Raw genomic sequence first — 15,407 nt, 5'->3', positions numbered from 1 at the left:
TTTTTACAAGTACTTACATGTTTTGGAGTGTTCATGAGAAAGCATGTAGTTGGCAAGGGGGGGGGTGTAAGTCAAACACTGCAGAGCAGAATTGAGGAAACATGTATTTCCAAGATTTTGGAGTCCAGCTCCAACTCTATGTGTTTGCTGCCATTTCAGACAAATCTTTTCTGCTGGAAAAAGAACCTTCTGTGGCGGAGCAATGCCATCATTAATAGCTGCCAAAAAAAAAAAAATAGACATTTTTAAGAGATTAGCATGATTTTAAAATTAAATGATTTAAAGTAATAATACCTTAAAGCATGAGCACCTAGAAAAACTTTAACAGAACTAAGTAGAATAATCTATGTTCTAGTGACTTAATGGGAAATGTATTAAAGACTGCCTCAATACCACAAAGCAAGTTCTCAAGTCAAGCTCAGTAAAAGACACAGTTTTGTATGCCAACTGGAAAAAATTGATACAGTAGAATGCACTAATGTGGGATAATACAAAAAAGACTAATTATTGCCCTGATTTCAGTAATCTAACTCTAAGCAACTCCTTGTCTAGCTAGCTTCCTAAACCTGACTCCTTAATTCAAATGACCTTTTTTCCCTTATTGTAAATTACAAGGAAAACTTACACTTATTATAGTTTAATAATTATAAATATAAAGCAAAAGGTTACCAAAGTAAGCACATAACAAGTACAATAAGTAGCTCTTAATGATAGAATCACAGAGTCATAAAAGTTAGGACTGGAAGGGACCTTGAGAGATCATCTAATCCAATCCCCTGCACTCAAGACAGGAGTACATAATAACCAGACCATTCCTGACAGGTGTTTGTCTAACCTGTTCTTAAAAACCTCCAATGACAGAGATTCCATAACTTCCCTAGGCAATTTGTTCCAGTGCTCAACTACCCTGACAGTTAGGAAGTTTTTCCTAAGGTCCAACCTAAACCTCCCTTGCTGCAATTTCCATTGCTTCTTGTCCTATCCTCAGAGGTTAACAAAAATAATTTTTCACCTTTTTCCTGTGATGTGGATCTTGACACCAAGTCTTTTAGGAAGAATGTTATATTTCAGAGAACTCCAAATAATACAGGCCACAAAAAGCAACAATGATAAAACTCATCATTCTCTACAGAAATAAACACTTGACTAAATAAGTATACTATAAGTCAGGAGTGTCAAACTCGCGGATGGTGACGGGCCAAATTCACATGAACTGCACTTCACAGGGGCCATGATTATCAATAGGATTACCCCAATGAGTAAGAACTGCAAGATAAAGACTGCACATCCTACTAAATGGCAATTGGTTTTATTTTTCATAATTTGAGAGTACAGGATATACTTACATTGATCTTTCTGAGCTGAAGGCTTGGATTTATCAGGTACAGATGAACTAGAATAAACTGCAGCACCAGGTACTGGTCCCAAAGTGATTTTGTGTTTTGGAACTTCCAAAGATGATACAGCACCCCAACTTGCAGAGGCTGAGTCCATGTCTCCAGTAGAGGGTACCACGGAGCTGCAAGGCTGCTTCTGACAAGCTGCAGGGTTTGAAGACTCAGATACCTTGTCAACTATGGTCATCGTTCATCTCTGTAACAAAGTCAAAAGTTCTGTTTGATATGAGAACAAATATTACGTGAAAAAGCACACCACAAGGAAAAGAATGGTAACCGTTATGATTTCCCCTTAATAAAATCAGCTCTCTCTGCCATTGAGATGAAAGTTTTAGTTCTCTAAATTAATTCTATGTGAGACTGTTTCAAAAATGCACCATGACACACAAAAAGTTTTCCAGCTGAATTACACCGCCTCCGCTTTTGACTTTCATGAGATTTTTTTTTTTCCAGTAACAACTACTGTTTAATAGCAAACCGTGTGAAAATACCTTTTAGGTAAACTTTGCATTCAGCATTGACTACAACAGTATTTTTCCCACAAACGTGTAAACTAGTCAACTGTTTTTGCATTTGATGACATTAAAAGTTCGTAAAATGACTGAAGAGGAGATACAAAAGCTAATACTTTTATTTGAGAGAGACCAAAAAAATAAAGTTGTTTTAGATGTCTTTTGCCAGGCTCTAAAATAAAGAATATTTTAAAATATGAAATTGTATATGGATTTAATCCTTAAAGACTAATAGTTTTGGTATAGCCCATATTAGCTTAAAGAGACAGACTCAACATGTTTTTATTTAAAAAAGTCTGTTGCATGTGTATTAATGAGCCTGTGATTAGCTAAGTTACCTGCACGATCAGAACATTTAGCCACCACTCTAATCTAGCCTTTCCAAATGCTGATTTACAATCTATATTTCTAGTGGTATCTTGCGCTATTTTATATTTAGCGTAACAAACCTGCATAGAAACAAACAGTACTTAAAAACTATACTAAGTTTTATTTAGTGGTGAGGTGTCCAAGTTTATATCTTGAGCTTGGTTCCTTTCATCCAGGTTGGCAAAAGCTGGAAGCACTACAGAAGCAAAATGCTCAAACCCTGACATTGGGAAAATAAATGTGTTTATTTGCCAGTCCAACGCAGAAGTGTTGATGGGTTCCAGAAGAAACTGTTTGTGAGCCACCTTACATTTATGAGAATCACAGCACAGGATTTTGAAAGTGGGACATACCTAGAGGAACTGTCCTTGGGGTGGGGGGAAAAAACAGATTTATATATGTGTTTCTTCCAGGAATTTTTCTGACCCTCAAAGAAATATTTGTTTGGACTGAATTTTCAAAACAAATACAATTTTAATTTTATCAATTTTTAGCATGCCACAGTTACAATTATTATTGTAAAGTAAAAGATTAGACCAAAAGGTAGCTCTTTTTCCAATTTGTTTACTTTGTACGTTTGACAGCAGTTTGTGCTAATTTTTCTGTAGAACAGAAGAAAAAAACCTATTTAAAAATTAAGGAAATGTGATTAAAACCACGTACATTTTCAGGGAATCTCAAGCGCAGGGGTAGTAACTGGAAAAGTAATATTTTAAAAACTGACTAGATTTTGAGATGTTGTCCCTTTAAATGTGTGCTGTTGAGCATGTGCACTAAATGTTACCAAAACAAGTTTTATAGCAAGATTGTACATTATCTTATTTCAACATAAAGGACCTGATCCTGCAGCTTTTACTCACACAAGCAACCCCATTAGCTTAAATGGGGCTACTAACATAAATAAGGGTGCCAGCATTGGTCATATATGTATCTATTCTTGTGACACAAATTAGAATGTATGTCTTAAACAGCTTTAAGATATATGATGGAAGTGTTTCAGAAAAACTGAAGAAGTTAAATAAAGCAAACTCAGTGAACAAAATGTTCATGCTCTCACACAAAACTGCAAATTCTGAGTAAAAATCCTAATTAAACCCTTTAAAATTACATGGCTCATTCTACATGAAAGCTACCAAGCATGCTCGGTAGTTTAGCAGAATTATAGTGAGAAAATTTTCATATAGGGTCAAATTTTAATTATTTATGGAGAGTGGGCTCTGAATGCTAGTGGATTCACACAAGATTTAGAAGTCTCCACCTGCCATTACTAAGAAGAAAATACACAAAACTGAAATGAAAGAATTCTAATTAGACTTCATGGAAACATTACATTGAGAACTGGAGCCATCCTGATACTAAAAGATGAGTTACACTGAGGCTCCCAGCTCACTGTGTCTCAAATAAGATTCTCTCAATCACCACTATACTGATTCAAGCCCTGATAACACAATGTGTAAGTGCCATCCCCTTGAAAGAGCCAGTTTTTCACATTCCCAACCAAAAGAAAAGGTGCTTCAATAACATCCATCAATACACTGGGGGAGGGGGGGGATGATGATCAAGAGTGATAGGAAATGAAAAAGAAAAGAATACCAACAAATAAAAACTAAGTATTTAAAACTAAATAAGAACACTATAGTCAAGACGTCCTATTTTTAAGCTTTTTTGAAAATTAATGACTGACAAATGCTTCAAGATTCCCAGGTGAAACGTACTACCAAAGTGCTATGTACTATTACTACTACTAATAAATTAAATCCATCTCTTGTTCCAAATGTCCAAATTAAAACTATTATATCAGGATAACTTCTTAGGCCAACAAAATGAACAGCAGAGAACTACAAATATTTATATTATCTCTTCTCCCCACTCTTCCACACACATGCACAAATTATTCTATCCCTGAAACCATTTAGGCTAGTATACCCAATCTACTTGCCATTGTAAATTTATTTCCTTATACAAACCATGGTTTATAATCTCTGTCCCAATATAGGATTAAAAAAGTAACAACAGATGTAATTACTTGCCACTAAAAGCAGCATGGAGTTTTGCATCATTGTTAAGATCTTGTCAGCAGTTCCATTAGAAACCACTATCAGTTTAACCTCGCTGTAAACATTTGTCTGGCCGCACGCTCGCCATACAAGTCAAAGCACCCAGGAACCATTACTTATAAATAAAACCAATATTTTTATTTACAAAGCTCAATCTGGCCTTGTTTAAAATAATGCAACATAAAAAGTGTTTCTCCTTCAGATATTTAAAAAATATGTATCTTTTATTACACAAGAAGCTCTCTCTAATTAACTGCACTCTTAAAAAATTCAAATAAAATGGTAATGACTGAAAATTGGCACGTACCACACCTTTTCATGATTTTTAATACACAGATGCATCTGACAAAGTGGGTTGCAGCCCACAAAAGCTTATGCCCACAGAAATTTGTTAGTCTTTAAGGTGCTACAGGACTCTTGTTTTTTTAATATACATACATATGTTAACACTGTGGAACTACGTACTACTAATTTACAAAGAAGAGCTTTACATTATAGCCATTTAACAGGAGGGGAAAGTTCATTTCATTCTAGTCTCAGCCTGGTTTTAAAAGTCATGATTTAAAAAACAAACAAACAAACAAAAACAATAAATAAAGAAATGTAAAGAAAAAGCAGCAAGCCATCACAGCCAGGAAATACAAAATTAAGGCTATTATTCCATCCTTAACTGGAAGCCAACTATGTGTCACAAATTTAAGAGTTACTTCAAATAAATATTTTTCTATGTGCCTTATAAAGCATTCAGACATTTCACTTAAAAGCATTATGGTCTCACAGCATCACCTGTATGAAGGATGTACAAGTCAAACAATAGGAAAGTCTGGAAAAAAGTACAAATTGAAATCTTTCTCCACATCCATCCCAAAGCTACAACTTGCTTCAAAACAGATCCAAAATGACTATCTCCATTCTCACTTCAGTTTTCAGCTGAACACAGTTTCTCCCTTGCCTTTTAATTTATCTCCCTTCACTAAATGACCTTATGTTTTCATTACAGGCCTGAATACTTTCATTTATGCACACCACAGACTTTTAACATCAGAGCTTTGGGTCATTTTACATCCACTGTCCTAATGTGTAGAAAGTATTTGGGGAGGAGGATGGAATATGTATAAAGGATGCAGCCCAAAATACTTTCCCAACTACACACAGTATATAAAGCACCAGTGAACCGCGGCTACCTTTGGAGGTAGATGGTGGCAGCCAGTTGGCACACTAGACATTGCACAGAAATATTTAGGAAAGAAAACATAGCTAAAATTCTTTTCCTTTTCCCCAACAAATATACAATCCTAGTATCAGTAATATATTCCTAATATCAGAAATATCAGCTATCCCCTCGCTGGGGAAGGTCTATACCCTATATTCTGCAGCTGCTGGGGAGATGAACTGGATGGTTTAATGGGCCTTTTCCCACTCTGCTGTCCATCATGATCCTATTGTGCTGGTGCAACGAAATCACCCACATCAAACCCTGAGCACTGCAGTCTCGATGTCAAGGTGTCTCAGTCTCTGTGTCTGAGATTCAAAGGCGGGACAAAATTTCCTGCCATTCTCCAAATTCAGCAGTAGTAACAGGGCCCACTTCGGGGGGGGAGGGGGGAAGGAACTGGCACAAGCTCTGGGCCTAGTAACACCAGATGGACCGAATAACGAGCGCCGGCCTCAGTTTGTTCCTCTCCCCCACACGTTAGGGCCTGAATCCCAGACACGGAGCGAGGCAAGGAGGAGAAGCGTCTGTAAAGGAATCGCCCATTTGAGAGACAGTGTCCATGGCAACCACGCGGGAGGTAACAGTACAAGAGAAGCGGACCCCCCTCCCCAGACCGAAGGGGAAGAATGGGATGGGGAGGGGAGTAAAACCACAAGAAAACCCGCCCATCCTAAGATGGGGAGCCGGGGGCGGGGGTGACACCAGAAGCGGGGGGGGGGCGGTACAATGAGGGGGAGCAGCGGGTAACAACGCCGGACGGGAGGGGGGCCGGACCCCCAGGCTGGAGTTGCGCGAGGAGGAGACGGTAACCCGAGTCTCCCAGCCCCGTATGGCGGGGGCGATTAATCCACCCCCGCCCGCCTGCCCGCTTGGGCGGGAGGACGCAACCCCCATCACTAGGGGGGCGGAGGCAGCAGGGCTCAGGAGCCGGGCGGTCAGAGGAGCCCGGCGAGCGGCGGGACAGCCGGTACCGACTGGGAAGGGGGAGCAGCCACCCGCCGCGGCCGGGAGGGGGCTGGTCGGTCTCCCCGGCCCTGCCTGCGGCGGCAGCGAAGACTGAAGCTGGGTGGGTCCGGTGCCCTCGCTCTCCTGAGGGTGGCGCCCTGCCCCCCTGCCCAAGGGCCCCTCCCCCGTTTACCGCCCGCAAGGAGCGGGTGAGGATTGGGGGCCGGATCCCCCTGCTCCAGGGGTGGGATGGGCCGGGCCCCAGCCGGCCAGCCGCGGCCCCTCCCCCGGCCCATTGATTTGCAGGGAGGGGGCAGCGTGCGGCACTGCCGGGCTGGGCCAAGCCGCGCCGCGGCCCGTCTAGCTCCCCGGGCCCGTTACCTGGCTCGGCCCCGCTCAGCTCGGCGCTGTCGGGTTCCCTCGCCGCAGCCCCCGCCTCAGCCCGGCCGCTCCGCTCCGCCTCCTGCTCCAGCCCGTCGGGGAACAATGACGTCCCTCCTCCGCCGCCCGCCGGCCTCCTACATCCGGGGCCCGGCGCCGGCCGGGGAGTGGAGTGGGGCGGCGAGCGCCTCCGGGTCACATAGGGACCAGCACCGCCCCCGCGCCTCCAGCGGGAACCGCCGGGGGGCGCTGCAACGACCCGACAGAGGAATTGACTAGAGAGCTGCAGGGAGCGTTACCAAAGTACAAAGGCAACATGGAGCCGCAAACACGCCACTAGGGAACGTCGCCAAGTTGTATCTGGTATGGTCAACGTCTCAGCGTGGATCCGTAAATACCCGTCATGATTAAACTACAGAGAAATTGTATGAGCTGCAGGGAACCACAAATACTTGCTAAGGAAAGAAGCAATTGCCAACCCTAACCAGACAAGTGAGTCTAATACACCCTGAAATAACAATTACCTTTAAAATTGTAAAATTTCAAAAGAAAGCACATCTTTTTTTCATATGTGTTCAGTTTTTGAAGCCTTTGAGGTGAGCCACCTATCCCCAATTTGCATTTCAGGTTTAAAATTCAGCCTTAAAAACACATACATAAATGCAGGGCTCCCTGCTGGCTAGCTGGATAAGGGTTCACTTAGCTTTTCCTCAGCCCTGAGTTGGGAAACTAGCTATTATTTTATCCTCCTGTATCTCTGTCCTGCCTTCCTCCCAGTTAACATCACATTTTGCCCCCATTCAGGGTTCATACAAGGTGTACCAGCATCTTTTTCATGCTGCCATCTTGTTCTCCAAAATCTAAGCTTTTATTTTTTTTTAAAGGAACTCTCAAGGGCTTACAGTTGCTGCCATACACTCTGTTCACATTTTTAAGCTAACTGAACGTGAAACAATAGCTCTGAGATATGTGAACTGCATCACTCATTTCAAACAGATGCTCAAATAAAATACTTTAAATATCAACATTGTCAAACTACATTTAAATTTCAACTATTTCACTGCTCATCAAAGCATGTAAGAAAAGAGAGGGAGGATCATATTAGGAATATCTACACAATCCACAATTAATTACTTTTTTGACCCACAAATGAGTGCACTTTGGAAATCACCACCCTCCTTTCTCAAAATAAATAGCCAACCCCAAGAAACTTAGCAGAGCTCAGCAGGGTATCTTATGCTCCATAAGAGCAGGTAAAGCTCAGAAAGCCCAATGGCACACTGAAGCGTCAGAAGTCAAGCCTAAGGCCTTTTCTACATTACACTTCTCTACACTAACAACTAGAAAAAAACCACACCCCTAGCAACATAAGCTTTGCTGGCATAAGCGCTTGTGTGGACAGCGCTATGTTGGTAGGAGAGCTCTCTCCCACCTACATAGTGCGGCTACACAAACACTCTTACAGCAGCATAGCTGTACCGATACAGCTGTGCTGCTGTAAATTTTAAGTGTAGACTAGCCATAAGCAGAGCTCATTAGCGTATTTGAATGCTACTCTGGCTATGTCTACACTACGAAGACAATGCTGGCATAGCCATGTCAGCATAGCCCACTAATGTAGACAGAGTGTAAACTGACAGAAGGACTTGTTTGGTGTAACGTAAATGGCATTAGGTATGTCAACAGAAGCCCCCTTCTGTCAGCATAACTGTGTCTATGCTGGCGGTTTTGTTGAGATAGCTTCATTAGTCAGGGTTTTTTTTTTCAACACCTGACCAATGTAGCTATGCTGATATAACTGAGGACCAAGCCTCAGTTCCTCAAGCAGAGCTCCAGGAACACAGAGACCGTGTATCTAGATATTTTGAACATATATGCATAATCTACTGTGAATGTGGGCAGAGAGCACCAGTAGCTTTTTTTTTTTTTTTCTTCAGAGTTGACCCTTTCATGCTGCTATACAATCTCCTGTTCTTCATCTGCCCTTCACGTTCACTTGCCTCTATATTTTTCCTTCCTTTCCATCAGTTTCCTGCAATTTGCATTCTCCCTCTCTGATCAACCCCCATATTCCTGTATCCCCCTCAGTCTCTCTCTTGCCTGCACATTCCCCAATATCCTTCTTCTGTATCTCGGCTAGCCCATTCATTCCCCTGACCCCCCCCACAGTCTCCATTCCACTCTCTTCATATTCCCCCCTGCATGCCCCTCAGACTCTTTCCTTCTCCCCACATTCCCTATGCCCCCTGAGTCTCCCTCCTCCTCTTCACATTCCCTTGCCCCCTCACAGTTTCCTGTCAAGTTTCCTAAAGTTAGAGCACCCCAGAAGAAGCTATCTTCGTTGATGGCATCCTGGCTTCTATCCCATTGAAAACAATGGGAGATGTCAGCTACTGAAGAAAATGGGGCTCTGAGTTTAGAATACTTTACAGATGCACTGAACAAAATGGGGCATAGTTCTCATTCTCTCTCGGAGACACATTCATACATGCTCACTCACCCACCACCCACCCACACACACGTGCACGCACATGGAGCAGAGAATGTGGTTCTGAGGGGTTCACACAGAGTGGAGAATGGGACTCAAACTGAGGTGAGTCATGCTGGGTGGGAAACTACATATTTTTTGTTTGTTTGAAAATGTCATCTCATTCTCCATATTCTCAACTTTCATTCTTCAGTCTCTAGTCTTTGTGATTGCAGAAAAATGTTTCAAAACATGAAGGTATGAAAGGTAACCAATTCAGTGACATCTGTATGAATGTGCAGAGAGACTGAAACAGTAGCTCAGGGGGAGTGAGGAGAACTGCCCTGTTCCTCTTTATGGGTACATCTACACTGTAGCTGGGATGTGTAATTCCCAGCTTGGTTAGACATACGCATGCTAGCTCCACTCGAGCTAGTATCCTAAAAATAGCAGGGTGACTGCAGTGACATGGGTGGCAGATCAGGTTATGTACTTAGGATCTTGGACAGGGTTGTACTTGGGTGGCTAACCTGAACATCAACTGTGCACTGCAGCTGCATTGCTATTTTTAGCTCATTAGCTCAAACAGAGCTAGCATGTGTATGTCTACCTAAACTGGGAATTACACCTCCCAGCTGCAATGTAGACATGCCTGTAGGGTATTAATTCAGTAATTACAATAATTTAAATATCAATGTTAACTATTTGTTTGTTAACCAGAACATGTAAGAAAGGAGAGAGAGAGCATTCTGAAGATAGATCTGCACAGCCTGTAGTGAGTGACAGCTTGGTGTCACAAGTAGCTGGTGCTTGGGAGATAGAGGCACTTTTTTCCTATTAGTCTGATTTATAGAGACAAAAGGTCAGAGGAGAAAGACCTGAGCTCAGGAGGGAGCCGAGGCCCATCAAGAGCAAACCAGTCTCAGAGAGTCTAATGGGGCATCCTAACACTATTTTAACAAGCCCAGTCTTCACACTAGTGCAGCAGGGGCTTTATCTGACTGATGGGGGTGTGTGAATCCACATGGTTTTCTCCTTGGTTCTAGTGGCTGCTGTTACTCTCTCTGTTTGAGGTTATTTGCAGGTTCAAGCGGACACTACTGCATCATGGGTCACATTTTTAAGATTTTTTTCACTATCTTGAGGGCTAGAAACTTACAGATAGATATTTTTTATATTAAAATTCAGATTCTGATGTCATTGCATGATTCAGGAGCCAGGGCCCTAGACCCTGTTGTCCTTATGTCTCAATTCAGCCCTGCCCTAGGGTGTATCCAAATTCCCTCAGGAGGGAGCTGACCCTGAGGAGCCCAGCACACACAATCGTATTTTGAACATGTGCACTATCTATTGTAAGTAGCGTCTCAAGTCGGTGGAGCTTGGTTTGTGGGCAGAGCACCGCTACTCTTTCTCCAAATTCAAGCCCTGAATAGAATTCACACATACACTGAGGAGAATAAGACATTGGGGAATAGAGTTCACACATCCACACAATCGCTGAGAATGGGGATCTGTGGAGCAGAGTTCATACACATAGCTTGATTCTCCACTGCCCTGCACCTTTTGTAGCCACTTATACCTATGCAAAGTGATTAAAAAATACTATCACATCACCCAGTCTTGCTCTCTTCCATGCCTTACCATAGCCCACTCCTCAAAATTATTGTCTACAACAGCCTCACTCCCAAACAGGACTACTTACTACATTCATCTTTAAAACACTGATTCATACCAAATCACTCAAATGCAAAATCTTAACTTTGACCATACTTTTCATGTAAAATAAAACACATTACCATTTGCTGGTGTCCATGTGTCTATAGAGATTATAGACCAGATCCTCTGCTCAGGCTTGCGCCCAGTGGAGCCCATAGGTGAAGTCAGACTTCACTGAGAGGGAGTTGAGCCCAAGGAGGCCAAAGAGCATGCATGATCATATTTTGAACATGGGCACAATCCATCATGAGTGGTGTCTCAGCTGGGCAAAACTTATTCTGTTGGCAGAGCTTGGAAAAATTCCATCACTATTTTTTCCCCGATCTGATCCCTGACTCTTGTACAGATTCTGCCCTCACTTATTCCAGTGAAAACTCAGAGTAATTATCTGGAGTGGAGATTTTTCTGGAGTTACAAGAGAGCAGATTTTGGGTTCCAGGCTGCTAGAAACCCTCAGTGAAATCCAGGCTCCATTGAAGTTGATAACAAAATTCTCATTTACTTAACAAGAGCAGGATTTCACCCCCTTATCTTTTTGTTTGCATTTTGTCTGAATAGTCTTTGTCTACAGGTGTGCAGCTGTCACCTGTAAACTGGATTAGTTCCCCTTCTGGCTAGTCAAAACCAACAGTGAATGTCTTGGCTCACTATTGATAGAAATTTCTTATGCACACTACTAAAACCAGTAAACCAGTCTGTTCTTTAAAAACAACACTTGATTGCCAACAAATGTAGCAAATTTACCATCTTCTGTTTAACCTCTCCTTCCTGGACAATTGAGAAGATGGTAGTGAACAAACTCCAGCAACACCTGGCTTCTGCTGGCATCCTAGATTGCTGCCAAGTCTGGCTTCCTGTCAGGCTATGGCACAGAACAGCACTGGATGACTTCGTGGCAATTTACAAAGGGGAAAGAACAATGCAGATACTTCCAGAGCTGCTAGAAGCCTTTGATACTGCTGATCATGATCTCCTGTTGACTCTTCTGTGTGCTATGGCAATAATCAATATTATTGTGCTCAATGGGCTTCTTCCTTTCCTCTTCAAAATGTCCCAAAGAATCACCTTTTCCCCAAGAGCTTTGATATATGGAATCTCAGAGGGTTCAATCTTGTAAATGGTCAACATTTTTGTACATCCTAGGGGATATCATGTGATGCCACGGGCTGTTTTGCCAACAATATATTGATGACATGAGTGCTGTTTCCTTTATATCTATGCTGGTCCACTGCAAGGTTAGGTTGACCCATCTATGTTGCTCAGGGGTGTGAAATATTCACAACCCTGAGAGACATAGTTAAGTCAACCTAAGTCCCAGTGTAAATGGTGCTAAGTCGATGAAAGAATTCTTCCGTTGACCCAACTACTTGCCTCTTGTACAGGTGGATTTGGTTGTTGGCAGTCACTGCTGAGATACATAGTGTTCTTCTTTTGAGAGCCAAGTACATGGACTCCACAATACCTACATCCTCTCTCAACTTTGTGGAAACTGGAATTCAATCTGGACTCACTAAATGGCAGTTAGAAAAATTTTTTTACTTGGAAAGCTGCAACAGGAGGGTGTGAACAACAGTTTGGTATATGTTCACAATGGTACAGCTTTACAAAGTACTATGATCCATTTTGAAGGCCTTGTCATAGTTGGTTTGGTCATTTCAGTCTGTTACAGCAAAGCATTTATTTTAGAAGTCTGACAATAATATTATCCTTGATTAAAACTGTACAGAATATTGTAACATATCAACAACAATTATTAGTAAAAATTAGTAATATTCTATGAAGACATTTTAAATAGAGGATCATTCTTCAAAGGTATTTGTTCACATTGTGGAGGGAGACCCAGTTTAAGCATCTCTCTATTTTCCAGGTGCACGGAAGTCTCCAGTTGTATACAAAACAACGGGCTTTTAATGTATAAGCATTTATTTAACAAATCTAACTTCCACCAATGACGTCTGGCTACTGCTATCTTCTTACAGCAATACAACAATAGACGACATGAAGGAAGAAGCTCAGAGGCTTTTCATCTGAAGAGAACTGCCAAATTTAATGAAGTGAGTGGATGGATGCTATAGAAAAATAGTATGTTCTTAGTGAGGATTTTCTTTTTAGCTGTAAATGTTTTAGAGTTTTGAAAGGGACTCTATACAATTTTTCAGCAGGCAGCTTCCAAAATGTGAGGTAATGGACACATACATTGAGACACGTCTGATGGCTAGCATGGATAAATGGGATCCTGCTGATGCCACTCTGCAGATGGTCCCAAAACCTATGCCCTCTACATGAAAACTTACACTTCAAACAAGCAAAGAGCTTTGATCTGTGGAATAGCAGCTCTTGAATGATAGAAGAATTCAGAATTTTTAAACTGCAGCACTTTTCAAAGACTTAAGATAGCACAGAGCAGGCACACTGAAGGATGAAGGTTTCTAACAGGACAGAAAGCTCCCTTGGGAAGACAAAAACAAAATTCGTTGAATGTGAACATTAAAGTGAATCAGAGTACCCATTTTGAATCTGTATAATGTTCCATGAAAAGACACAAGCCATTAGCTGTAATGTTCAATTACAGGGTCCTCTAAAATAAGTCTTCTAATTAGTCCCTTCTCAATTTGTTATCTGCTGACTTCTCAAGTTGAATAGTCCCCAGAGAAAATGATGGTCCCATTAGCTGCTTGTGTAGCTTGATACAGATGGCTGATGAGGACTGCATAAGGTTCCTGCTCCTCTCTGATTTCTAAAAACACATATCACTAGCCACTTTTTTTAAATTAAAGAAATCACCAAAGAAATACATGGTTAAACTCTCAGGCAGTTTAGGTTAAATTTAGGTTTTATAAAAGTTTTTGGGAAGGTATTATTTAGTTTCTTATTTTAATAAACGTGAACAAGTTATTGTGTTAATTAAACATGCCTTATCACTATTTCGAACCCAACATGTGCTACCATGTAAGAAAAAAAGTGAAACTAACTGCAAAAACTGTCCAAACTAAGAGAAATTTAAAAAAAACCAACATGAATTAGAGAAAATAAATCAGATTTAAAAATATACTTTCCATTTTAGTAGTTCCAGGTGTTATTAACACAGGTAGCAGTTTTGCTATAGGAATATATGATTTTAAAAGACAACCACAGCAAAAATGTGAAGACCAAGGTTTGTTTTTATAACTTAATTTTGTGTGTGTGTGAGAGAGAGAGAGAGAGGGTTGTAGGGAATAAGTGGGGTAGCATAGAGGAATATTATGCATGTTTAGCAAGATTGGCCTAGCAGAATATTAGAAATGCAGTACTCTTCCATGGAAGAGAACGGAATGTATGTCTCTTAATCTTGGCTAGCAGGTACTTAAACAAAATGATTTAATTACACTATAATTAAAAACACTTACCAAATTAATTACAATGCCATTCACAATTCAATTGAAACACAGTATAGGCATGAACAGAGGAAGCAGAGAAGGGTTAGTATGTGAGGGATGTTAATTATATGGGCCCTATTCTGCGAGTCCTTGCTCACAGGAGTAGTCCCTTTGATTTCAATGTAATTACTTGTGTGAGTAAAGGTTTCAGGCTCAGGACCAAAACATTTATCAGTTTGTGTGAGATAATAACCCAAATATTATTATTAGGACTATAGTTGTAGACTTATGGAGCCTGTATGGAATAATGATAATCCTGTGTAGCCCTAGAGAATTTACTTTCATGTTTCATCATTGGGCAGATTTGTTAAACGTCTGGGCATGCTGCAAAGTCTGGTCTCCTGGGCTTTTTCTGACTTGTAAGAGTAGGAGTGGGGTTGGGCTAGGTGTTTAAATTCTGTGGGATTTAGGAGACATTGGAGGGTTTTGTTCTGTGGATTTAGTTTTGGGCATTGGTCAAGATCTTCAGGGATCATGTCTTGTATCTGCATTGTGAGGCACCTAGCACACTTTTTAATAATAAATATTAACTGTATAGCTTGGTACAGAACTCTGGATTGCCACATCTTAAATATGTTTAAATAAATGAAATACATATAAATAAGGGGTAAACGATGTGTCTTTTAGCCTTTTCTGGACTCTTGCCAACCAATCCACTTAATTGTGCACTTGTCAGGAATCAGTGATGACTGATTCTTATTTTCTGTTTTGTCTTTATTTACTACAGCTCCAATGACCTTTGGCGGCTTTTGAAAGTGACCTACAATGGAAGAAAAATTTGTGCCTATTTTGCTTTATACTGAATAAAAACCTGAAAGGGATTTTTTTGTTCTTCCTCAAAAAACATTTTTTTTTCTTGATTGGTTCTTTATTTTTGAAATTTCAAGAATGTAAGGTTTGATCTTCCCTGGTTTTGCTAAAAATACAGTGT

The 15,407-nt window shown here is 41.0% G+C and overlaps 1 protein-coding gene and 1 long non-coding RNA gene across 2 annotated transcripts in view; one reads left to right on the top strand and one right to left on the bottom strand.

The window, feature by feature from the left end:
- Window positions 1–6,926, bottom strand: part of USP42 (ubiquitin specific peptidase 42) — a 37,349-nt gene extending 30,423 nt beyond the window's left edge. The window contains exons 1-3 of the mRNA XM_067550944.1: window positions 6,878–6,926; window positions 1,347–1,593; window positions 18–218 (exon numbers count right to left, since the gene is read on the bottom strand). Coding sequence (XP_067407045.1) covers window positions 18–218; window positions 1,347–1,584 — 439 coding nt within the window. The 5' untranslated portion in view covers window positions 1,585–1,593; window positions 6,878–6,926. The remainder of the gene's footprint in view (window positions 1–17; window positions 219–1,346; window positions 1,594–6,877) is intronic.
- Window positions 6,927–7,163: 237 nt separating this feature from the next.
- LOC137155032 (uncharacterized) lies at window positions 7,164–15,320 on the top strand. The gene is made up of 3 exons (XR_010920334.1): window positions 7,164–7,369; window positions 13,040–13,114; window positions 15,204–15,320. It is a non-coding gene; the product is annotated as an uncharacterized lncRNA (long non-coding RNA).
- The last annotated feature ends 87 nt before the right edge of the window (window positions 15,321–15,407 follow it).

This window comes from Emydura macquarii, unplaced genomic scaffold (genome assembly GCF_026122565.2).
Source record: "Emydura macquarii macquarii isolate MOO-44397 ecotype Brisbane River unplaced genomic scaffold, CSIRO-AGI_Emac_v2 contig_1348, whole genome shotgun sequence".
NCBI classification, from domain to species: domain Eukaryota; kingdom Metazoa; phylum Chordata; order Testudines; family Chelidae; genus Emydura; species Emydura macquarii.
This window is presented reverse-complemented; position numbering and strand designations above follow the sequence as displayed.